This window comes from Haliotis rufescens, unplaced genomic scaffold (genome assembly GCF_023055435.1).
Source record: "Haliotis rufescens isolate VD_foot unplaced genomic scaffold, xgHalRufe1.0.p SCAF_13, whole genome shotgun sequence".
Lineage (NCBI taxonomy): Eukaryota > Metazoa > Mollusca > Gastropoda > Lepetellida > Haliotidae > Haliotis > Haliotis rufescens.
The window spans coordinates 11,057,808-11,083,287 of NW_025963813.1; the positions used below are offsets into that span (position 1 = coordinate 11,057,808).

At 41.6% G+C, this 25,480-nt stretch overlaps 1 protein-coding gene across 2 annotated transcripts; it reads right to left on the bottom strand.

The window, feature by feature from the left end:
- Nucleotides 1–2,104: 2,104 nt before the first annotated feature.
- LOC124139081 (lipoma-preferred partner homolog) lies at nucleotides 2,105–15,481 on the bottom strand. Of its 2 annotated transcripts, none has more exons than XM_046506084.2 (9): nucleotides 15,345–15,481; nucleotides 10,840–10,996; nucleotides 9,356–9,949; nucleotides 8,520–8,621; nucleotides 7,801–7,868; nucleotides 6,413–6,460; nucleotides 4,944–5,074; nucleotides 4,368–4,488; nucleotides 2,105–3,769 (listed from the first exon to the last, which is right to left on the bottom strand). In XM_046506084.2, the coding sequence occupies exons 2-9, from the start codon at nucleotides 10,988–10,990 to the stop codon at nucleotides 3,638–3,640; spliced, it is 1,347 nt and encodes a 448-aa protein (XP_046362040.1). In that variant the 5' UTR covers nucleotides 10,991–10,996; nucleotides 15,345–15,481; the 3' UTR covers nucleotides 2,105–3,637. The 2 variants fall into 2 exon arrangements, with proteins under 2 accessions (XP_046362040.1, XP_046362039.1); XM_046506083.2 differs by having other exon boundaries at nucleotides 9,356–9,952.
- Nucleotides 15,482–25,480: the final 9,999 nt, after the last annotated feature.

The window sequence follows — 25,480 nt, forward strand, 5'->3', positions numbered from 1 at the left end:
ATCAACCAAGTCAGTGAGCCTGACAACCCCATCCCTGTAAGTCGCCTCTTACGACAAGCATATTCGTCTCAGGGGTGTAGCATTGAACAAGGACATTGTAAACTGTATTCGATATAAGCAAATATTATAGCTTGGTTTATATAGTGATATATATTGATATTATATATTGATGAGTGAGTGAGTGAGTGAGTATGGTTTTACGCCGCTTTTAGCAATGTTCCAGCAATATCACGGTGGGGGACACCAGAAATGGGCTTTACATATTGTACCCATGTCAGGAATCGAACCCGGGTCTTCGGCGTGACGAGCGAACGCTTTAACCACAAGGCTACCCGACCGCCCGTTATTGATGAGTGAGTGAGTTGGGTTAAATGCCACTTTGAACAGTATTCCAGTTATATCATTGTGTCAGCTTAATGTAGGAGGAAGGTCTAGACATTTACCACTTTGGTGAAACTCACAAGCACAGGTGTGGTGTTGATAAACCTAAGGACATAACTGGGATGAAGCAAGGTTCGGACCCATGATCATAGGTTTCTGGCGCACCCAAGGGAGGCAACTCTGCACAGAGAACTGTGGGGAATTAGACGACTGAGTGAGATCTGGTTCCGACCTCGCATTTCTTTAGTTCTCTTGTGTTCAACTTAAGCAAACACGATAGCTTGGGTTATCGCTGCTTTGAACAATATTCCAGTTATATTACGGTGTCAACGTGATGTGGGAGGAAAGCCTGAAGTGACCTCAGAACGCAAATCTGCAGAGTGAATTGCAGCACCTCAGACAATTGTGCCATCCCTGCCTCCACAATGGTTAGAGTTATCTCCCTTGGGCCAGTGTACAGAATGAACAAACTGTTTCTAAAGTACAGTACTTCATTCAAGTATTTCACAACACTTGTAAGAAAAAATGGAAACTGATTCTCATAATATGTCACGTGCATGTCTGTCTATCCCTATCAAAAGTCAAAAGAGGACTAGTATATTAGAAGAGGGTGTTAACGTCAGATGAGTCCAGCCCTTAGCTGTTGTGTACACAACATCATTCCGGTGTTCGAAATAAAATTTTCGGCATTTGTACCTAGAAATGCACATTTCTCAATGGATGCATAAAATATCAACTACAAAATAATGTACCTGGCAAGAATATTTAGTTTGATATGTGTCTCCATCTACAAAAATATCAACTTGAACTTTATATCAGGATGAAATGATTTACAAAGATTGAAAAATTATTCAAGGCAAAGAAATCTGTACCGGTATATCAAGCACCCTGTCTGAAAAAGATATGGTCACTCACAAGAATGATCTCTGGCCATATGATTATTTAAACTTATGATATAATCATATAATTAATCTGAACAGTTTGATATAACTATTTTTCTGCATGTAAATAGTCTATACATCAACCACTCAGCCAACTGAGCGCCAACATCAATAATTTGCACATTTGCTATTAAATCAGTCAACATAGAGGCAGACTCTTGGAAGTATACATAGATGTATACCATCAACATAGCACACTATACACATAGTCAGCCTCAGGAAACTCCACCAACAGCATATCATATTTTTTTTAAAAGATTCTATATTTTTTTTTAGGGGGACTCCTATCGGTCAGTCTGTATTCCCAATACCGTATTTGACGTAATAAGCGCCCAGGGCGCTCTCAAAATTAGAAATAGGGGGCTCTTATTAGAATATTATTTTGGTGGATAAAAACAGAGTTGAAAGAAAAATTTCGTGGTTTAATTTAATTGCCCATAATTAAGGGTGCATATAACACACGAGTGCGTATTATTATAGGCGAGTAAATAAGTTTTGTGTACATTGATCAATCGGAAAGGGTGCTAATTGGGATTGTTCACTAGCCAATATATTAGCAAATATCGCCGTGGGCGCTTATTAGAGCGGGGCGCTTATTTCGTCGAGTACGGTATGTTTGAATCACCACTTCACTTGTCTGCTAGCTTAAATTCCAGAATGTCGCTTAATCTAGAAATTGTAACTCCCACAGATGCCTTTGCTTATCAATATTGACTAAACACCTTTCTTTTAATACTTGATGATTTCATCCACTAAACATATACATATTTTTTCCATTTTTATAGCCTGTTAACATGATTAAAGTATTTCAATACAAAAACCTAAATTCTTTTTAATGTAAAGGGAAGTAACTCTTGCAAGCTCATACTTAAAATTAAACATGTAATACAATAGCTTCCAAGGCTCACATATCAACAGAAATATAACTTCAATACACTTGCAGCAGTAAACATATGTGAACGGACAATGAAACTACAAACTACAGCAAAGCTTTCATTTTGCGTATGGCATGACTAAGAATAAATACATGTAAGTCACAAGCACAGCGGCTGGAGCTATCACAATAATACATCATATTGCATCAAATGTTTGGTAATATGCATACCAAGAAATAATGAGTAGAGATACCATATTCCACATATGCTGCACCTGATGGTGAAACAAACACGCCAATGATAGCACTGAGTCTGCTTGAGACAAATGGCGTATGGACACTTTGATTATTTTATCAATTATTGACCTAGCACATTTGGTTTCTTCTGACATACTGGATGACAATCTGCCAATGTCCCAGAAAATAATCTGAACCCTTGGACAGGCTGTTATTAAAGAAGCCTTCGAAATTCATGCTAATCCGCTTACCTAAGACTACTAAACAGTTCTTAATGTATCAATTTTGCTTCAAATAGAGCTGAATGAACTGACAGAAAATGTAAACAGTAAACAATTATATTTTGTTCAAGCAGGAATATCTTACACTGGTCTTTAAAAAATTCTTATTCCAATTTGTTTTCAGTTGCTCTTTATTCTGTATACTTTTTCTCTTGATAACACCTAAAATTGTGTTTCTGAAACAAGTTGGAGGCCATTATTTTGAGCAGGGTGGTTATGTCGAACATGGTATCCAATTTGACAATTGCAGACTTCTCAAATATTGTCGGATATTCTTGTCCTGTATACAAGTCAAACTTTCATCTTCATGAAGTCAATACAGTGGAAATATATTCCTTGTATTTATTAACATGAAATACAAAGATGACAGGTAAGATTTGAAATGACTTTCCTATTTGTCTCTTATTTGTGCCTTATTAAAAAAATAGACTCGAAACCAGTTTTTGAAATTAAGCCAGAAAGTCAAGGGGTCCCTTTGTACCCTTTAGTGGGTCCCTAGTTTCCAGGGCCCGGTTCCACAAAGCGATCTTAGCGGTAAGATGATCGTAACCCCCATACTTAAACATAGGCTTACGACAGTTGTAGGGCTAAGATTGCTTTGTGGAACGGGTCCCAGGGCCCCCATCCACAAAGGAATCTGAGCACAATGACTGGAGATCTATGTTTAAGTATTGGTGTTACTAGGGTCTCAGAGCTATGACAACTTTGTGGAATGGCACCCAGTACCACAAGAGAAAACCTCAAGAATTCCAGCGTCCCCCTTGCTTTCAAAGAACATTTCATGAGCCCAATGTTTTCAATTTAGATTATTTCTTTTTACTACGTCCCTTTGAAAACTTTTGGACATCAAGGTTGAAGTTCCGAGATGTTTTCGTCAGAAAACGTTTTAACCTGGTGTTCAGCCTGTTCTGGCTGTTTGATGCTTATAGCTCAGTGGCCATCTTTGTAGTCATCTGCTGAATGCGTTTGGCGTTACAGTTTTTACACAGGATGTGGTCGTCCAGGGGGTAGCAGCCCCGCCCTTCAGCCTCGGAGGACAGCTGCATTCCACAGTCCTGGAAAAAAGCACAAAAGTATGAGTGAGTGAGTGAGTGAGTGAGTGAGTTGGGTTTAACGCCGCTTTTAACAGTATTCCAGTTATATCACAGCGTGTCAGCTTAATGTGGGAGGAAAGCCCGAAGTGATGCAGGTCTCAGACGTTTACCACTTCGGTGAAACCCACGAGCACGGGTATGGTGCTGACAAACCTAGAAACATAATTGGGGCGAAGAGGGATTCGAACCCACAATCATAGGTTTCTGGCGTGCCCAAGGGACGCAACTCTGCACAGCGAATCGCGGCGCCTTAGACGACTCGACCACCCATGCCCCCCAATGTTGCTTTGAACAGTACTCCAGGTGTATTAGAGTGTCAGTTTAATGTGAGAGCAAAACCTGAAGTGGTGCATTTCTCAGACGTTTACCACTTCGGTGAAACCCAGGAGCACGGGTATGGTGCTGACAAACCTGGAAACATAATCAGGGCGAACCAGGATTCGCACCCACGATCCTAGTTTTCTGGCGTGCCCAAGGAATGCAACTCTGGCGCATTAGATGACTAGGCCACCTGTGCCCCCACAAAAAGTACGAGTGAGATCTTCCTCTTGGTTCTCACCTCGCATCTGTAGCAGTCGACATGGAAACTCTTGTCCATGGCAACAATCCTCACGGTTTCATCTTGTCCAGTCTCTGGCATTATAGGCAACTGACAGCTGCAGCAACGGGGGGCAAACTTCCTGGAAAAGATGAGATTTGTTTAAAACACTTGATATATCAATAACAAAAACAGATTTTTAAGGTGCCCAACAATAAAATGACTTCACAAGAAGAGAAAAACATCACACATCGATCACTAAGATATCACAACCCATCAGCCAATAGATGATACGGGAAAAGTTGTAAATATGGTTGTTTGTTATTCATATTTATATTTATGTATGTAAATAAAACAACAAGAATATCGGTGTTTATTTCATCATATTATGAATACGTAACAACTTGTAATGTGTGTGAAAAGTCGTACAAAAATATGCTACATACAAACGTCCGATTAGGATTTAAATTTTCTGGACCCCTGCTTCCAACACATGAAAATATAAATTTCAAATTTTCCCAACTTTACATTCATCTAATTGATAATCTCATGACTACATAAAGAAAGGTGTCAATACTCCCAGAAAACGTCTCTCACTTGTGGAAGTCCTCGATGCAATGTATCTGGTTTGTTGCGTCGACTGTGAAGGGGACACCGTCTAGACTCTTCCCACAAACCACACACACGAAGCAGTCGGGATGGTATGGCTTGCCAGTTGCTCTCAGTAGCTGGAATGGAAGAAAATTATGAAATCTTTTTATATGTGCCCATATTCAATGTTTGCAATAGTTTCAATCATGATATGATGAGGGGCTTCAAGAATGAGCTTTTTGGCCTTGTACCGTCATAGGTGAGGTGAGGTGAAATTGGGTTTTACGTCGCGTCCAAGATTATTGCACTTATATAGCGACGTGCATGTACGTGTGTGTGTGTTTGTTGCTGCTTGTACTAGTCCGGACTGATGCCGACTTATAGTGCTAGCTCACTGAGATACCATGCCGCAGTTTAACATGAATACCCCACTCAGACACAGTATACTGACTCTGAGCCGACCAGTCCTTGTTTTAGCCCCTTAATGCCGAGCGCCAGACAGGGTAACAACAAGTACCATCTTTTAACATCTTTTGGTATGACGCAGTCGGGGATTGAACCTTCACAGAGATTCAAATCTTGTGTGACCACACAATCCCGTTTTTGTTAGTTTTGTTTGTTATGTTTGTTGTTTAAGGCCGCACTCAGAAATATTCCAGTCATATGATGGCGGTCTGTAAATAATCGAGTCTGGACCAGACAATCAAGAGATTGACATCATGAGCATCGATACACGCAATTGAGAAACGATGACATGCATCAACCAAGTCAGCGAGCCTGACCTCCCAATCCCGTTAGTCGCCTCTTACGACAAGCATAGTCGCCTTTTATGGCAAGCATGGGTTGCTGAAGACCTATTCTACCCCAGATCTTCACGGGTTATGAGATCACAGCACATATATAACAGCAGCCTATCATATCAAGGCCCATGGTATTAACTGATCTCTTAAACAAAAACCATGGGAATGCACACAGGTGGTGCTGACAAACCTAGAGTGAGTGAGTGAGTTGGGTTTAATGCCGCTTTTAACAGTATTCTAGTTATATCACAGCGTGTCATCTTAATGTGGGAGGAAAGCCCAAAGTGATGCAGGTCTCAGAGATTTACCACTTCAGTGAAACCCACCAGCACGGGTATGGTGCTGACAAACCTAGAAACATAATGGGACAAACCGGGACTCCAACCCACAATGAGAGGTTTGTGCCCAAGGGACGCAACTCTGCACAGCTCCTCAGACGACTTGGCCAACCATGCCCCTGACAAACCTAGAAACATGATCGGGGCAAACCAGGAATTGAACCCACAATCATTTTTTTCGGGGATATCATCATTGACACCTTAGACGTCTAGGCCACCCATGTCCCCCTTAAATTTAGAGCAAAATGAGTAATCAGCCCTGTATTTATATATTGAATTCTTGAGGCTCAGTATTCTAGCTATCCTCAAACTAATGCTCGTGCAGTGCAGGACTCACCCTGTCAGTGATTGGCTTCGAACAGATAGAACATTTCTCCAGAGTATTCTGAAAGAAAACATATGGATATCAGCACAAAAAACACAAATACTGCTTTATTAGGCAAAAAAATAATAGCCTTGGTCCTCAGGCACCACCCACCTCATCATAAAGTCTGCCACATGTTTTTTTATATTTCCATTTTCAAAAAAATATAAAAAACTAAATGCTTAAACACAATGCACAAAAAGGATTGAAAATGGAAACAAAAACAAAACATACAATGAACTTTATGATGATGTGGTCAGTGCCTGAGAACCAAGACTATTTTTTATTTTTTGCTGAAAATGTCTCTGGAGTGCCTCTGATGACCGGCCCACCCGTGCCCTCAAATATCAGCTAGCAGGGTTACATTGTCATTGTCGTGTTTCTTCCTTTAATATAAATAATATGGAAAAGAAATGCACATCAAATTCTACATTTGTGAAATGTTACCTTATACATGTAGCACTAAACCAAGAAACAAAATAGTGTTGGTTTGCTGGTTTGTTGTTTAACGCCGCACTCAGCAATCTTCCAGCTATATGGCGGCGGTCTGTAAATAATCGAGTCTGGACCAGATAATCCAGTGATTGATATCATGAGCATCGATCCACGCAATTGGGACCGATGACATGCATTAACCAAGTCAGCGAGCCTGATCACCCAATCCCGTTAGTCGCCTTTTACGACAAGCATTGTCACCTTTTACGGCAAGCATGGGTTGCTGAAGACCCCTTCTACCCCGGAATCTTCACGGGTCAACAAAATAGTGAGTGAGTATGGTTTTACGCCACTTTTAGCAATATTCCAGCAATATCACGGCGGGGGACACCAGAAAATGGGCTTCACACATTGTACCCAACTTCGGAATCGAACCCAGGTCTTTAACCACTAGGCTACCCCACCACCCCAGAAACAAAACAGAATGTAACATGCAAAAGGATAACCTATCATTTTAAGGTTTGTTTAATGCCACACTACTCGGCAATATTTCAGACATCTTAGATTGATGTGGTTTCGACTAACAAAATGAATTCATATCTGTAAGAAAAACCCACTTTCAGCTGGTACACAGCTGACTGTTTGTTTGTTTGTTTGTTGTTTAACGCTGCACTAAGCAATATTCCAGCTATATGACAGCAGTCAGTAAAAAATCCAGTGATTGATATCATGAGCATTGATCTACGTTATTAGGAAACAATGACATCCATCAAACAAGTCAGCAAGCCTGACCACCCAATCCCATTAGTCGCCTCTTACGACAAGCCTAGTTGCCTCTATTTTCACAGGTAAGCCTTTTAGAGTGTGATAAGCTTGATAAGTGCCATGTGATACAAGCATTAAACACTGAAACTGACAACACCCACCATATAACAGACTTCACAGTATGGCTTATTCTCAAGAGCAAAGAAGGATTTGCCCTGCAGTTTCAGGTCTGAAAGAGAAATTGATAATTTAGGATAAAAGCTCAGAAGCAGATATTCGGCCCAAGTCTTGAGCAAATGTCAGTAAATATTACCAAATAAAGAACTTCCAGCTTCATGCTACATATACCTGCTGTATAACAGCTACATATGTGATGGCTTCAAACCAACAACAAAAGGTTTCTGGCATGACTAGGAGACGCAACTCTGCACAGCGAATTGTGATACTTTAGGCGACAGGAGCACCATTGCTCCCGATCCCTGCCCCCTTAATTCATTGGATAAAACTAGAGATAACACTGCATCATGCTGCATAGCAACCGTATGTATTCTTTGTTTATTTGTTGTTTAACGCCGCACTCAGCAATATTCCAGCTATATGACGGCAGTCTGTAAATAATCGAGTCTGGACCAAACAATCCAGTGATTGATATCATGAGCATCAATCTACGCAATTTGGATGCAATGACATGCATCAACCAAATCAGCGAGTCTGACTACCCGATCTCGTTAGTAGCCTCTTACGACAAACACAGTCACCTATCATGGAAAGCATGGGTTGCTGAAGACCTATTCTACCCGGATCATCACTGGTCCCGTATGTATTCATTGATGATGGCAGATCATCATGATCCTGAGAATACTGTGAGGTATCTACTTACTGCAGCTGACACAGGTGAAGCAGTTGATGTGGAACACCTGGTCCATGGCCTTGCACCCGTTGATTTCTCCCAAAACTTTCTTGCTGCATTTGGAGCACATTCCTGGTAAACAATGTCATCATTTAATCAAAGCTTAATAACAATGTATCAAGATGCACTATAAACAATAATGATGATGATGATAATAAATAGTCCAGCGATAGAAACAAACAGTTTTATCCCACTGGTCCTTTTAATGATAACATATTTCAAAACCCTCAAAAAAGGCAAATTTCTACTTGTCCTTATGATACCTTATATTGGGCACCTTGGCAAGGACTATAGGATCAATGCCAAATTCTATCGACGGATACGTATTCATTTGTATTTCATATCCTAGTATACCTAATATACCAATATACCTGTAATACTGCACACCTCCAATCACTTAGTTACTCAATCAGATGAGGTGAAATAGGGTTTAACGTCGCGTCCAAGATTATTGCACTTATATAGCGACGTGCATGCATGTATGTGTGTGGTTGCTTGTAAATCCGGACTGATGTCGATTTATAGTGCTAGCTCACTGAGATACCATGCCGCAGTTTAACATGAACATCCCACTCAGACACAGTATACTGACTCCGAGCCGACCAGTCCTTGTTTCAGCCCCTTAATGCAGAGCACCAGACAGGGTAACAACAAGTACCATCTTTTAACATATTTTGATGATGACGCAACCGGGGATCAAACCCCAGACCTTCGGCTCTCCAGGCGGACGCCCTACCACTAGACCACAGATGCCGTCTGTTACTTTATCAGTATGATTAAGGAGAAAATGTTGAAGAAATATTTACCAAAGTAGTCTGGATCGCCGGAGGACTCCATGCTCTGCATGAGGAGACTTGTGAGTGCATCTACCTCAGCCTCCTTCTCAGAGGGAGCCACAGTACTGACCAACTGTTCCGAAGAAGAGGGCACCTGTGGTCCAGGGACTGGACGATCTTGTCGCCCCTGAGCAGGCTCAGCTCGGAAAGTGCTGGGGGAAGCTCGTCCATAGTCATGTTTGCCCGAGACTACGTTAACATTTGCGTAGTTGCTCTGCCCCGACATGTAGGGCGAGTTGCGACCCTCGGGGCCCCTAGAATATGCTCCTGGGGAAGATCCGTATTCGTTGTAGGGTCCTGGGGAATCCCGATACCCCACTTGGTTCATGTAGTTGGCAGTCTTTGGTCCCCCGCCATACTGGTTGTCCCTGTATTCGTAGCCTTGAGATGCTTGTGGTGGAGGTGGGGGAGGGAAGTCATCGAGTGGTTGTTGATACATGTAGCCCCTCACCTGTTCCGGGGGTGGAGGGGGTGGGTAGGCATGTTCCTCTGAGTAGCCTGTCTGGGGAGGGGGAGGAGGGAAGTCCTCACCATCATGATACACTTGTCTGAATGCTGCCTGGCCTGCTGAAACATGACCAGCAAGTGATTCACAATAAGTTTTTGGTACAACAAGCGCTCTTTTCATGCTTATGATCATGTATACAGTCTTCACACATTAAAATCATATAAACATGCAAAAAATATTTTGCATGCATGTTTTGCACGCACAAATTGTGATATACTTAATTTTGTATTAAGACCATAAAATAAAAAACTATTCAAAGCTAATAGCCTGCTTACGATGTTCAGACGAAAATAAATCAAAACCTGGAAATTCCCATTGCTAAAAATAGAATGTGGCCAGATGGCGCTTTGAATCGCATCCTTTATATTTCCATATATGTGTTTGGGCAACAGAATAACTAATCTCAGACACAGGACGTCATTCGTTACTATCGATGGAATTCTCCGGAAGTCGTTCGTTTCATCCAATCAGAGCCCAGCTTACAATTAATAGTCGGTAATACGAATGATCATAAACAGAGCAACGGAAGAAAACTTCCACACATGGGCATGTGCTAACAACAGTCATATTTATTTTATTAATGACAGAACGTTCATTATATCAAAACTGGATCGCAAGTTAAAGCTTGTTCATAATTGTTAGCTGTACTAGTACTGATTTTATTGAAATAAAAACTTCACACGCGAATAAACAGGCAGTTCTGAGTGGAAAATGATAATGGCAATAGTATGTAATATTCTTTTTGTTTGTTGTTTAACCCTCAGCAATATTCTAGCTGTATGATGGCAGTCTGTAAATAATCAAGTCTGACGAGACAATCCAATGATTAACATCATTAGCATCAATCTACGCGATTTGGATACGATGACATGCATTGACCAAGTCAACGAGCCTGACCACCTGATCCCAGGTGATCAGGTGCTTGTTACCATGGTTACCATCTCACCTTTCTGCTGTCCCGGGGCAGGTCGGTATGGCGCTGGGGCAGGGTTGTAGGGTTTGGGCTTGGGGGCGAGGGCAGGTGGTAGATGGATACCCCCTCTGTCCTGTACATGCATCTGAGCAAAGTCACGCTCCAATCCTTGCTGGTATGACATCTTCTACTGTAAACAAAGATCAAGAGACTAAATGCATGGAGCATGTGGGATGTTATTTTCAAGCTGGTTAAGTTCGGAAGTAAGTTTGTTTTAGAACTTGTAGGCTTATCGCAAGGGGAATATAGTTTGATGTAACCTGCGTCATCGTACAGCCCGTGCTGGCAATTCCTGAGTCCACAATGCTCAAAATGCAGCCTGAAAAATCCATGCAAGTCTGCCTGCCCGAGACTGATAAATTGTGCTGAGGAAAAATAAATAGTCATCTTCCCGAGGAAAGGGAGATAACTGACTGTAAAAGTCCAGTTTCCAACCTTGCCGAAATAGGCTGGAATTTCTGGTCTTAATTGAAGCGCCACCAGTTGCTATTATGTCGCTGCTATGTCGCTGCTGTGTCCCTCCTGTTTACCAATCAAATTCCACCTCTCAAATCACTTGCATCTGCTTCAAACAAAATGGCATCACCAAGTCAAGAAAATCTGATAATAATCAAAACCTATATTGTGGTAAAACGGGTAAAATGGGTCTTATTTCGCAAAGTACATTAAATCATGTGAGCACCTTGAATAGAAACATGAAAAGATTTGGAAAATATCTGTTGACACCGAGTTGGCAGTACTCATGCTTTGCAAATACGGCAACTGACCAAAATCTACACTGCAGTTCACGAACCGGATGTCAATTTCATTGCGCAATTTGGATTGGACTATGCATAGACTCTTTAGTCCAACCAAAATATAACTCCATAATTCCAGCCTAGTTCGGCAAGTATGGAAAATTGACTTTTATATTCAGTTAACTCCCTTGCCTCGGGAAGATGTTAAATGGCCAATAGTGGTAGTCCTCTTTGACTAAGAGCACTAGAGGGCAAGAGTTCTGAACCAGTTCTCAATGCTTCCTTGTTCCTTTAAACATGTTAAATCTGAACTAAATAAAACTGACAGAAAATGTCAAGATTGTGTCAGTACAACTCTGAAATAAGGCTGACACTAGTCCTCTAGACCAGTCTTGAAAATATTTTGTTTCTAAAGCTATCAAGCAAAAGCCACACATGTAGCAAAATCAGTCAAACATGTTAAAGTGAGTGAGTTGGGTTTATCACCGCTTTGAACAGTATTCCAGTTATATCAGCTTAATGTGGGAGGAAGGCACGTCTTAGACCTTTACCACTTAGGTGAAACCCATGAGCTAGGGTATCGTGCCAACAGACCTAGAAACCATGCCCCTCCCAAATCAGTTGGACTTGACCTTGGAAGAGAGTAGGTCTTCAGCAACCTATGCATGCTGTAAGAGGCGACTATGCTTGTCATAGGAGCCAAGTAACAGGATCCGGTGGACAGGTTTGCTGACTGTTGATGCATGTCATCATATTCGAGTCTGGACCAGACAATCCAGTGATTGACATCATGTAAATTGACTGTAATAATTGTATTCCTGGGGCAATCATTTATCATTATTATTACATAGAGAATCTCACCCGAGTGTCTTTTGATATCAAATATATCAACACAAGTTGATAAAAGCGGAAAAACTCAGAGGCTTGCCGAGGAGTTTTTCCACTTTTATCAACGAGTGTTGATATATTTGATATCAAAAGACATGAGGGTAAAAAAATTTTTATCATCCAACATCATTCTTCCAACTTTTTCAGTTTGTAGACAGTAATGAGCAGTGTCTTAAGTGTAAAAGTACACCTAGCAGCTTCAGTTTTTTGTTTGTTTTGTTTGTTTGTTGTTTATCGCCGCACTCAGCAATATTCCAGCTATATGATGGCGGTCTGTAAAATAATCGAGTCTGGACCAGACAATCCAGTGATTGACATCATGAGCATCGATCCACGCAATTGGGATCATGTATCAACCAAGTCAGCGAGCCTGACCACCTGATCCTGTAAGTCGCCTTTTACGACAAGCATAGTCGCCTTTTACGGCAAGTATTGGTTGCTGAAGACCTATTCTAACGGGCAGCTTCAGTAGCAGAGCCATTAGTGATGTCATTTCATTTCATCTCACCCAAGTAATATCTGCTGTGGGAGCCAGTTTTGGATGATCAAATTTTGATCTTCACCACACCAAAAACATTGACTTTGTAGACAAGTAAAGCAGAGCCTTTCATTGATAAGTAAATGCATGTAATTCATCAATATCATCATACTTGTTGGTCAATTATGGGACTGGTAATTGTGAATTAGGGTTAGAGTTGGCTCAATCACCTCTTAATGTGGGGTAAATCCGTACAACACTCATCTAATTTTAAGTTTCTGGGACAGAAAAATGTCTACCGAACATGTGCATCAAAGCAGACAAAACGATGACAAGATACAAAAGCATAAATATCTGTGATAGTGCCAGTGGTAGGGTGTTGCCTAATGTAAATTAACTCATTCAACTTGCTTCAAGCTGGCAATGCAAGTTCCATATTTGAAATCGAAATCCAAAATAAATGCACCCAGGAAAGCCCAAAATTATGTACTTCCAGTTTTGTTAGGCTAGAGGTCTAATATCTCACAATCTGATCTAAATAGTAAAGGATAAATATGATAAATGTCTAAAATTATATTTACCAACAACTGTCAAAACGGAAACAATGCAGTTTACCATGTTTACCGGGCACAGCCCGAGCACAACCACACAAGCTCAAACACCATACCAGTGCTCGATTGGTTCGTCATGTTCAGAGCTCCAGATAAGCTTTGGTGTTGTGGGCATTTTACCCACGCATTTTAAAATCATTGGGTATCAGTAATTCTATCTGGGTATACAAATTTCTGTTACCCACTAGTTTTTACACATGTGGGTATTTAAGTTAAATATTTAAAAACACTATTCATCTAGTCCCTGCAAACTGGTGTCGTGTGGGTTTGAGAGCTTTATAGGACTCAAAAATACCATGATACTTCCACAAGAAAGTGTGATGGCAAATGATCATGATGTAACTGTCATCGTGGAGTTTGGCAAGGTTGACGGAATGCCCGTTTATAATTTCAAAATAAGTTGCTGATTTGCTAATCGAATACGCAGGGTTACTTCACAATATTTTGATGATACGCACAAGTTTTATATTTGTAGCGTATCTGTAATGTTCGTTGCGTATTTGATACGCTTGGATTTTACTTTACTGCGTATTTCTGCATTTCTGATGCGTATTTCACGCAGATACGCAGATTATCTGGAGCTCTGCATGTTGATATAAACAATGGCGGATGTGGCTTCAAGAAAACATGAATGGGAGGGCTGAGCTTGATGCCACACGCATGTGCAATTCATTGTTTACTTACTTGCGCATGCATGTTAAGGGGGTGCTAATGACCCGTTAAACAACCACTGATTACAATATCATTACATGTTGTCCAGTGGTAGAGTGTCGCCTAATTCACACATTAATTAGCCAAGCCAGTGAGCCGGCGAGGCGCGTTCAAGTACCCACAGCGCAAATTGGATTTGAAAAAGGTTTTTTTTTGTTTATTTGATGTTTAAAGCTGCACTCAGCAATATTCCAGACATATCACGTCCGTCTGTAAATAATCTAGTTTGGACCAGACAATCCAATGGTTGACGTCATGACTATCATTCCACACAATTAGGATACGTTGATATGCATCAACCAAGTCAGAGAGCCTGACCACCCACCCGATTTGTTTATTAGTTGTTTAACGCCACACTTAGCTCTATTCCAGCTATATGACAGCGGACTGTAAATAATCGAGTCTGGACCAGACAATCTAGTGATTGATATCATGAGCATCGGTCCACTCAATTGGGAACAATGACATGCATCAACCAAGTCAGAGAGCCTGACCACCCGATCCCGTTAGTCGCCTCTTACGACAAGCATAGTCACATTTTACGGCAAGCATGGGTTGCTGAAGACCTATTCTACCCCGGATCTTCACAGGTGCCCAATAAAGTGCACTACTCCCGTCAAAACAATGTCTGATAAATGTTGCTTATTTGTTTTCCCAGTTAAAAAACAACAAGAACATCCAGCGTTTTAAGCACAGGACATCCGTAATCCATACTTGGGACGAGTCGGTGGTGAGTAATCTCATATCACGAAATTACATGCACGTGTTTGGATAACCCGGTTAACTAAACAACACTTCCCGATACCACATTCCATGACCCACGCCTTGCATGCAACTGAAAAAAATAGATGCACAAAGGCTCATGGCTTACAAATGCTATGATTAGTTTGAGCAGGGGAAGCACAGACTTTAGGGTCGACGCGACACGGTTTTTGAATCGCGTCAAAACAAACTGGTGCTAAAGATGAAAGTTTGAAGCTGTCGACTGGTTGATAAAAGTGTGCCTCAATCACTCAAACGTGTGGTGTTTTTAACACAGATAAACATACTCACCCGTCTTAGTTATTCTGACCGACAAGTGGTCAAATTGTTTCCGAAAATGTCCTTTATTGCGTGTTTGTCAAGATTTTCTTCGCTTTGACTGATAGATGTACGAGCAACCATAAATGGAAATCGCCACTTCCGTGTCGTCACTTCCGCCTTTGCACGCGGCACGCGAAATGTGACATTCCCAACATTTCAATGCCCTTCTGCACCCACGGAAATCTGATTTGAATCATGATAAAATATGAATCACGTGAGTGCAACCTCAGATTATATAGAGGTAACGAGACATAATTTACGTATTATGAATCTATCGCCCATTATTTCTATTTGTATGGTTAATTAACGATATGTTTTCTTAGAATACTCCGTTCTCCTTAAACATTCTTCAAAAGTGTTTAACATTTTCAGCAGACCTTTTGTTTGCAAATGCCTTGGAAAAATATGACTTAAAAAATATTAAATGGTTATTTGTCTTTTCTAAGAACTGAATATAATGAGATATATAGATTCTCTCTCCATATAAATGTGCATATGTTGTTCACAACGGCACGAAACAATTAATGTATATGCTTTGGTTTTGGTTTTGGTTTGTTGTTTAACGCCGCACTCAGCAATATTACAGCTATATGACGGCGGTCTGTAAATAATCGAGTCTGGACCAGACAATCCAGTGGTTGACATCATGAGCATCGATCCACGTAATTGGGATCGATGACATGCATCAACCAAGTCAGCGAGCCTGACCACCCGATCCCGTTAGTCGCCTTTTACGACAAGCATAGTCGCCTATTACGGCAAGCATGGGTTGCTGAAGACCTATTCTACCCCGGAATCTTCACGGGTCCATACATGTGTTGATTAGCAAACAATCACAATTTATTTCAGATACATCTTACATAAAAATCCGCGAGATAAGTATAGTTGAAAACCACGTATGATTAAATAAACAAATAAATACATCCCAGTATATTCTTTGTATTAAGAAGGGGGTGTCTTGGCTTTGAAATCCGCCTACAGCACATCAGACGTCACCACATTTCTTACTGCACTGTATTAGTTCCCTGTTATCGTTTCATCCAGTACACTGTGCTGTATCTTCACCAACTCAGCATGTTTTAAAACTTAATTCTGGAAAGTGCGAGGCCGTTGAGTGACTCACATTAGAATGATCTCATCTGGTTCCGCAAACAGGGCCTTGGCTTAGCACTAACTTACGCGTTCGGGACAACTCAAATATCCTTGAGATGTTGACGCATAACGTCACGCCAGGCAGATGCGTTTGTTATCTTAATTACAACATATTTCAAAGTGGGAGTCGAATATCACATTTAAACATTTAATAGATATAATCTTGACTTTCGAAATTTGTATACACATATACAGCCGTGAGTGAGTGAGTGAGTTTGGTTTTACGCCGCTTTTAGCAATATTCCAGCAATATCACGGCGGGGGACACTAGAAATGGGCTTCACACATTATACAGCCGTGATGGTAAAACGTGTTGATATTATTTGTTTGTTTGTTTATAAGTTGTTTAACGCCACACTTAGCTATATTCCAGCTATATGACGGCCGACTGTAAATAATCGAGTCTGGACCAGACAATCTAGTGATTGATATCATGAGCATCGGTCCACTCAATTGGTATCAATGCCATGCATCAACCAAGTCAGCGAGCCTGACCACCCGATCCCGTTTGTCGCCTCTTATGACAAGCATAGTCGCCTTTTGCTTCCGTGCATGGGTTGCTGAAGCCCTATTCTAACTCGGGTCTTTGCGGGTACGTGTTGATATTAACAAGATGGAGTGAGCAGGATTTTGTTTAAATTAGGTGAGGTGAGGTGAAATGGGGTTTAACGTCGCGTCCAAGATTATTGCACTTATATAGCGACGTGCATGCACGTGTGTGTGTGTGTGGCTGCTTGTACTAGTCCGGACTTATGCCGATTTATAGTGCTAGCACACTGAGATAACATGCCGCAGTTTAACATGAATACCCCACTCAGACACAGTATACTGACTCCGAGCCGACCAGTCCTTGTTGTAGCCCCTTAATGCCGAGCGCCAGACAGGGTAACAACAAGTACCATCTTTGAACGTCTTTTGGTATGACGCGGCCGGGGATCGATCCCCGGACCTTCCGCTCTCCGGGCGGACGCTCTACCATTAGACCACGGAGGCGGTCTTGTTTAAATTAACGCTGTGTATGCACAACTATGCCAGTTACACTACTGATGCCTGGCCTGTAACATGCAATGCGCGCGTGCGTGCGTGCGTGCGTGTGTGTGTGGATTGGTGTTGGGGGGGGGGGGGTTGGCGTGGCTGCTTGTACTCGTCAGGACTGATGTCGGTTTTAGGTGATAGCCAACTGAGATACCATGAGATACCATGCCGACCAGTTCTTGTTTTATTCCCTATAGAGCGCTAGGCAGCGTAACAACAAGTACCATCTTAACGTCCTTGGTATGACGCAACCGGGTATCAAACCTCAGACCTTCCGCTCTCTGGTCAGGTATATTCGCTGCATAGATATACCCATGTGGTGATAAAAACACAATGTCATGTATTTATGATTACCACAATAACAATGAAAAGGTACTTTTAAGCATGTTGTCACGCAAATAAAAACACCCATGATATTGTATTTTACAGTTCAGTAAACAAGTAATTAATGTGGCCCGCCCATAACAACCGGTGGCAGGGAGACCCAGAGGTCAAGGACACAGCTCATAATTGAGAGTTCTTTCCCAAAGATACCGCATTCGTCACCACTCGCATGTTTCCGTAAATCGGCTTTTCCCGGAATGGGACGAGTTGGTGACGAATGCTAGGACTCAGAGAGTGGTTTCGCAAAAATGATAAATATCTACAACCCACGCATCTTCAGAGCAATGTCTATTCCGCATAGGTATTCAACATGACTGTAACTGATCCGTTTTGACAAAACACGGAGGGCGTTTTCAACAGATTGGGTTGTGGGTTTCGAGTGGTACCCACCCACTACAACGCATTATTGACAGGTGGGTTAGGTATAGCAACGATATGGACAGTACGTTATTCTTACCACCCAGGTTGATATCGATCGCCCATTCAAAATGCATTGACAAGCCATAATTAGTAGTGAGTGAGTGAGTATGGTTTTACGCCGCTTTTAGCAATATTCCAGCAATATCACGGCGGGGGACACCAGAAATGGGCTTCACACATTGTACCCATGTCGGGAATCGAACCTGGGTCTTCGACGTAACGCGCGAACGCTTTTACTTCTAGGCTACCCGACCGCCCCTTAATATGTTGTGAATTGTGTTTGTTGCTGAACGTCTCATAAATATTCAAGCTCTATGAAGGCGGTATGTAAATAATCGAGCCGGGACCATGCAGACCATTGCATGGATGAGCAGCGTGCCACGCCATCAAAGATGCAAATGTACTTAACATGCGTCCTATCGGTAGCTTTATAGTGAGTGAGTGCGATTTTACTCCGCCTGAGCAGTATTTCATCAGTATCACTGCGGGGGACACCAGAAATGGGCGTCACACATTGTACCCATGTGGGGAATCGAACCCGGGTCTTCAGCGTGACGAGCGAACGCTTTAACCACTAGGCTACCCCACCGTTTCCCCGACTTAGGATGGAGTCTTGGTTGGTGGGGTATGCTGAATTAAGCTTCCTGTTTCATGATTAGTGAGTATGGGTTTGACGCCGCATTTAGCAAATTCCAGCTTTATCGCGGCATATCTTGACATTAAACCTGAAGTTGTTTGTTGTTAATTGTTTGCCGATTCGTTGTGCAATTTGATTGTCAAATATTTCAATTAGAATACAAATAAATGTAATTAAATTTAGCCTTTAAATTAAACGCATTGGCAGAGAGAGCACATTCCATTTCATTGCCATATTTCTTATATATTTTGATTTTCAAACTGCGATAAAAGGACATTTAAATATGCATCTGTATTAAAAATATTTCCAAGTTATTGAGTGTTGTATTTTTTAAAATGTAATACAACTAAGATACATTGACTATTAATATTTGCAATTGTATGGGCGCCCTATGAGTTATTCATAAACTGAGTTAATTTTGTTATGAGATTATTCTCAAATCCCAGATTCAACCGATATCAAATTTGACTCTGGAATATGCCATGTTTTGTTTGTATGTTGTTTAACGCCGCACTCAGCAATATTCCAGCTATATGATGGCGTTCTGTAAAAACATCGAGTCAGGACCAGACAATCAATTGATTGACATCATGAGTATCGATCTACGCAATTGGGATACATCAACCAAGTCAGCGAGCCTCACCACCCTATGTATAGTTCAGATAGCAGTACACTGTCTCGAAACGCCTCTTCACTACATTAGCCGGGTCACACGCTGTTGAGCACTGTGATACCCGATGAGGATTCTGGGTAAGAATAGGTCGCCATTAATTTATGCTAGTCATAAGGTTATATGGATCCGGTGGTAAGACTCGGTGACTTGGTTGATTGGGTGTCATTGTGCACAGAGCACTTATGCACAGTGAATGCTGCGCTATACAAATGCATAAATTATTATTATCATCATCATCATCATCATCATCATCTTATTATTATTATTATCATCATCATCATCATTATCATCATCATTCATCATCATCATCATCATTATTATTATTATTATTATTATTATTATTATTATTATTATTATTATTATTGTTGTTGTTGTTGTTGTTGCTGTTGTGCCTCGACGGCGTGGTACACTGCTCACAATAACAATCACTGGCTTATCTGGTCCAGACTCGGTTATTTACAGACCGCCGGATCCGAAAGATATATGGGTTCGTTTCTTCTGAGAAACACAATTGTTTGATGTGGGCTAATGATAAGGATAGAATGTCTCTGATGGCAACAAGACACGGGCCCACTCCGCACAGTAAAGCCATGGGAGACAACTCTTCACGCCCACAAATGTACATGACTTAAAATTGCCACGTTGAAGTAGTCGTTAATGTCAATGACAAACGTTATTTCTTCCATGACCCTGTCTGGCGCTCGGCATTAAGGGGGGTAAAACAAGGACTGGTCGGCTCGGAGTCAGTATACTGTGTCTGAGTGGGGTATCCATGTGAAACTGTGGCATGATATCTCAGTGTGCTAGCACTATAAATCGGCATCAGTCCGGAATAGTACAAGCAGCCACACACACACATACACGTGCATGCACGTCGCTATATATATGCGCAATAATCTTGGACGCGACGTAAACCCAATTTCACCTCACCTCACCATGACCCGTTACTTATATATCCATTGTTTTATGACCCATGGAATATATTCAAGGTCTCTTAATTTATAACGCATGCTTTCCGGATTTAATTTCAATTGCCGTTGGTGGTTGTAGTAATAATAATAAAATCGAACAAATCTAAAATAAATTTTTGAAAAAAGAATTTTCGGTCTGTTGAGAAAAAGAAAAAGAAACAGTTTTTAAGCCAAAGGGTTTCTTCATTATGAAAATTATTTAACAGACTCGAGCTTTGCGGGAACAGAACAATACTCATCTCAAAATATAATTACAAACCTCTTTTAGGTCATTTAGAAAGAAAATTGCCAATTTAATAATGAGTCACTTTCTAATTACCTGAGAAATAAGGAAGTCCTTAATTATTCTAAACGTCAGGAATTGCAACCCTTCCAATAGCTGTTCACTAGCAGTTACTGTGATTGTGTGGTACCAGCTAAGGACTAACACTGTGGCGGATCCAGGGCCTGTGGTTCTTCACCCACCACCTATTGTTTCTTTAAATGGTACCTGACGTAATGGTAATACCTTGGTGTTATTGAAATTCACGTAGCCATTTATGATAAAGTAGTGAGCGAGTTGGGTTTTTGTAATATCATGGCAGAAATGGGCTCCACACATTGTACCCATGTGGGGAATCGAACCCGGGTCTTCGGAATGAGAGAGCGCTCTACCCACTAGGCTACCCCACCGCCCCGTTAAAGAAGCCATCAGTCGCATCAGTCATCAATATTCCACGCCGTTCTGGTGTCTAGAGGACACCCAAGTACACCCCACCCCACCCCACCCCACCCCACCCCACCCCACCACTAACGGAGACCGACCCGTGAAGATCCGAGGTAGAGTAGGTCTTCAGCAACCCATGCTTGCTGTAAAAGGCGACTCTGCTTGTCGTAAGAGGCGACTAACGGGATCGGGTGGTCAGGCTCGCTGACTTGATTGAAGCATGTCATCGATCCCAATTGCGTCGATCGATGATCATGATATCAATCACTGGGTTGTCTGGCCCAGACTCGATTATTCACAGACCGCCGTCATATAACTGGAATATTGCTGAGTGTGGCTTAAAACAACAAACAAACAAACTAACGGAGACCAAATTCGAGAAAATATTCCAGGCAACAATAATATAAAGCACGTGGCTCACAATGCACATAATAGTTTTCTTTATTGCCCCAAAAATGACACGTATAGACTACACCCGATCCATGACATTTCAAAGTCAGGGGGTCAGGCTGAACTAAACTACCGCGCAAAAGAAAGCATACACAGAACTTGGATAAGACCAGCACATTACAAACCGAAACCAAAACATTATTCGACTGAAAACATTCGCCGAGACACTGCAAAATTAAGGTCGAAATGATACCGTGTCAAATACATCAGCATCGAATAACCTTTTGTTGTTTGTTTCATTTTAACCGCTGTCAAAAAAGGGTGTATACTTCCTTTTTGCCCAGCAGTGTACGGTTCCACTTTTTTGTTTGTTTGTTTGTTTGTTGTTTAACGCCGCACTCAGCAATATTCCAGCTCCATGACGGCAGTCTGTAAATAATCTAGTCTGGAGCAGACAATCTAGTGACTGACATCATGAGCATCGATCTACACAAGTGGGATACGATGACATGCATCAACTAGGTCAGCCAGCCTGACCACCCGATCCCGTTAACCGCCTCTTACGACACGCATAGTCGCCTTTTACGGCAAGCATGGGTTGCTGAAGACCTATTCTAGCCCGGATTTCAAAATATTAGTATATTTCACAAAGTTCTCCTTTTTCCAGCCCAAACATTTTTAACTAGTGTCTATATCATTAAATATATGTTTTTGTCTTTCAGCTCTCCGGATCCCAATGAGTGCGCAGTTGTGAGTGAGTGAGTGAGTATGGTTTTACGCCGCTTTTAGCAATATTCCAGCAATATCACGGCGGGGGACCCCAGAAATGGGCTTCACACATTGTACCCATGTCGGGGATCGAACCCGGGTGTTCGGCGTGACGAGCGATAGCTTTAACCACTAGGCTACACGACCGCCCCTCAAACAAAGAACAGTTGTGCATGCCTTGTCAGAGACGGAAATAGTACGACTGTCGAGCTTTTGTTTTGTCAGCTTGACATTTTGTTTTTCAATGAAACATGTTCCAATGATATTTTCAAAAAGGAATAAAAATCCCATCACGGAAAGCCTTTACAAATAAATGCACGAGAAGGACCCCCGAGGAGTCATACATGCAGCGCTGTATCCGACATGACACGTAGCCAGTGGAAATTGGCTTGTAATTATCCCAACGCGATTCAGTCAATATCGCTCTTTCATTTTTCTAGATTTCAACAAAACCGTTATACATACGGATAACTATGGAACATACAAAATAATGTTTTGAATAATTGGGGCCAGGTCGGCGACAGCTGTGCACGTTGGACAGCAGACAATGACAGTACTGTATTTACTGCACTAATAAACCAATCACTACCTGAACCACTCACCTCAAATGCGCATACATTATTTCATCAAATGTGAGCTTTGCATATTTACTCTAAAACATAAACCAGTGGTTGTTTCGTGGAGCCGCCATCTTGTTACAAAACTCGCATCGGGTTGATGATAAACGATGTACTGGGTTACGGTAACCCAGGTGACGCTTAGACTATTCTGGATAGTAAATAATATTTTTTAAATTATAAATATTCAATCCCCAATGTAGTCGCCGGTTACGTTTGTGACGTGAAATGGGGGCATAACGTCGGGTTGAATATGGCTATTATATAGCGACATCCGCGTGCGTGCGTGCGTGCGTGTTTTCGTGTGTGTGTGTGTGTGTGTGTGTGTGTGTGTGTGTGTTAGCCCCCTGAGATACCACTTTAACGGTCCTTGTTTTAGCATCCAATACCGAGCACCAGACAGGGTAACAACAAGTACCATCTCAAAACGTCTTTTGATATGACGCTGCCGGGGATCGAACCTCCGACTTTCCGGGCCGATGGTCTATCAGTCAGACCATGGCTCCTGCCTACGGTTGTTGAAGTGAGTGAGGTTTGTTTAGCGCCGTTTTAAACTGAATATCAGATATGGTATCACGGCGTATCAGCCTAATGTGTGATGAAGGCCCTAAGTAATACAGGTCTTTGACGAGGACCTTTGGTGACACCCACAAACATAGGTATGGCGATAGGCAGGAGCCTGGAATGCCATCCTCGATATGCCAGTGTATTTTATACCCCCATCAAGATAAATACCCTGGATCCACTGCCACCATAGCTTCGTTTCGTGAACATTATTTAACAATATCCCAGCAACATAAATGGGCTTCTTACATTGTACCCTTATACATAATGGCACCCGGGCATTCGGCTACGCCCACAGCCCCGAAGTTTAATAAGGCGATTCTAGGTATCCCAATAGATTTGTACTTGCTAGTCCTGTATATTTGAAGAAAGAATTCCGGTAGTTCCGAGTAAGAGTCTTCAGCAACCCATGCTTGCCGTAAAAGGCGACTATGCTTGTCATAAGAGGCGGCTAACGGGATCGGGTGGTCAGGCTCGCTGACTTGGTTGATGCATGTCATCGTATCCCAATTGTGTAAATCGATGCTCATGATGTCAATCACTGGATTGTCTGGTCAAGACTCGATTATTTACAGACCGCCGTCATACAGACGGAATAATGCTGAGAGCGGCGTTAAACAACAAACAAACAAACTTTAGAAGTGAAATATGAAATTATAATGCCAGTAACCACCAATATGTTGTTTATTTTGTTTATTAAATAACGCCAACCTCTGCAATATTCCAGCTATACGACGGAAGCCTGTAAATAACCGAGCTTGGACCAGACAATCCGGTGATTGATATTGTAAACGTCCCACGCTGTTGGATTACGATGACACCCTCCGCACAAAGATGCCAATAAAAATATAAAATATATTAATTGAACCGAACATTATTATTGATAGACAAAATAGTTTATAGATTCGTTGAATAACACACAACTCACAACACCGACAAACTGCAGGGAACTATGCGATAACGACTGTATCCACAAATCTGTATTTGTTACAGAAACTATTCAAAATAATAATGCGGTTGTATCTTTATGCCAAAACATAAAGAAATAACCCGAAGTGAAAAAACATAAATGTGTGCAGAACTTTCAACTGGATGAAAAGGTACGCGGCTCTCTATCGATCGGAACACAGTACCCCAAACCCGTGGGATTGTCTTGTACCGAGACGAGATATAAAGTTGTCACCTGGGCTGGTTGTGTACGTCAGTGGAAATGTTCATCAATGTTAAAGTGGGTTGTAGACGTGTCATCGATATATCACTTTTATGATACCGAATCAAGACGAACTGTTTGTCAATCCATTATCGTCGCACTGGTATTACCCAATACAATACCTTGCTTCGTACGAGCCTCCCACAGGATAACGATGCCATAAAATATTTACTTTTGCGTTATTGCAGATAAAATCCCCTTACTTCCCCATATACAATATAAACAAGGGGTGGTATTTGAAAAGATTTCTCGTGGTGAAACTTACAGAATAAAGTGCGCGATGAATAGAAATTTAATATGTTCTCCATTCTGGATTGGTAAGTACATACCAAACCAACGGACAATAAATGCATGATATTTAGATTCCACCTATACACACCGCCATCTGTTGGCGATAAAGTTAAGACACCATGTTACCATCTTTGAAATATTTCAATAGCTGTTGTTGTCATCTTTCATCAAATAGCAATCTGCTCCTCTGCTGTTGTCGACATGTATCGGAATTGCCAGTGCATCGCCAAAGTCACATGACAGTCAATGAATATTTCTCGATAAATAGGCTGAGCGTCCGCGTTCGAT

Excerpts from the sequence above, each read along its gene's own strand:
- LOC124139081 (XM_046506083.2), bottom strand. The coding sequence starts at position 10,990 with ATGTCATACCAGCAAGGATTGGAGCGTGACTTTGCTCAGATGCATGTA. Across the intron at positions 8,622-9,355 it reads CGGCGATCCAGACTACTTTG|GAATGTGCTCCAAATGCAGC; the intron begins GTAAATATTTCT and ends ATTGTTTACCAG. Across the intron at positions 6,461-7,800 it reads ACTGTGAAGTCTGTTATATG|AATACTCTGGAGAAATGTTC; the intron begins GTGGGTGTTGTC and ends GTTTTCTTTCAG.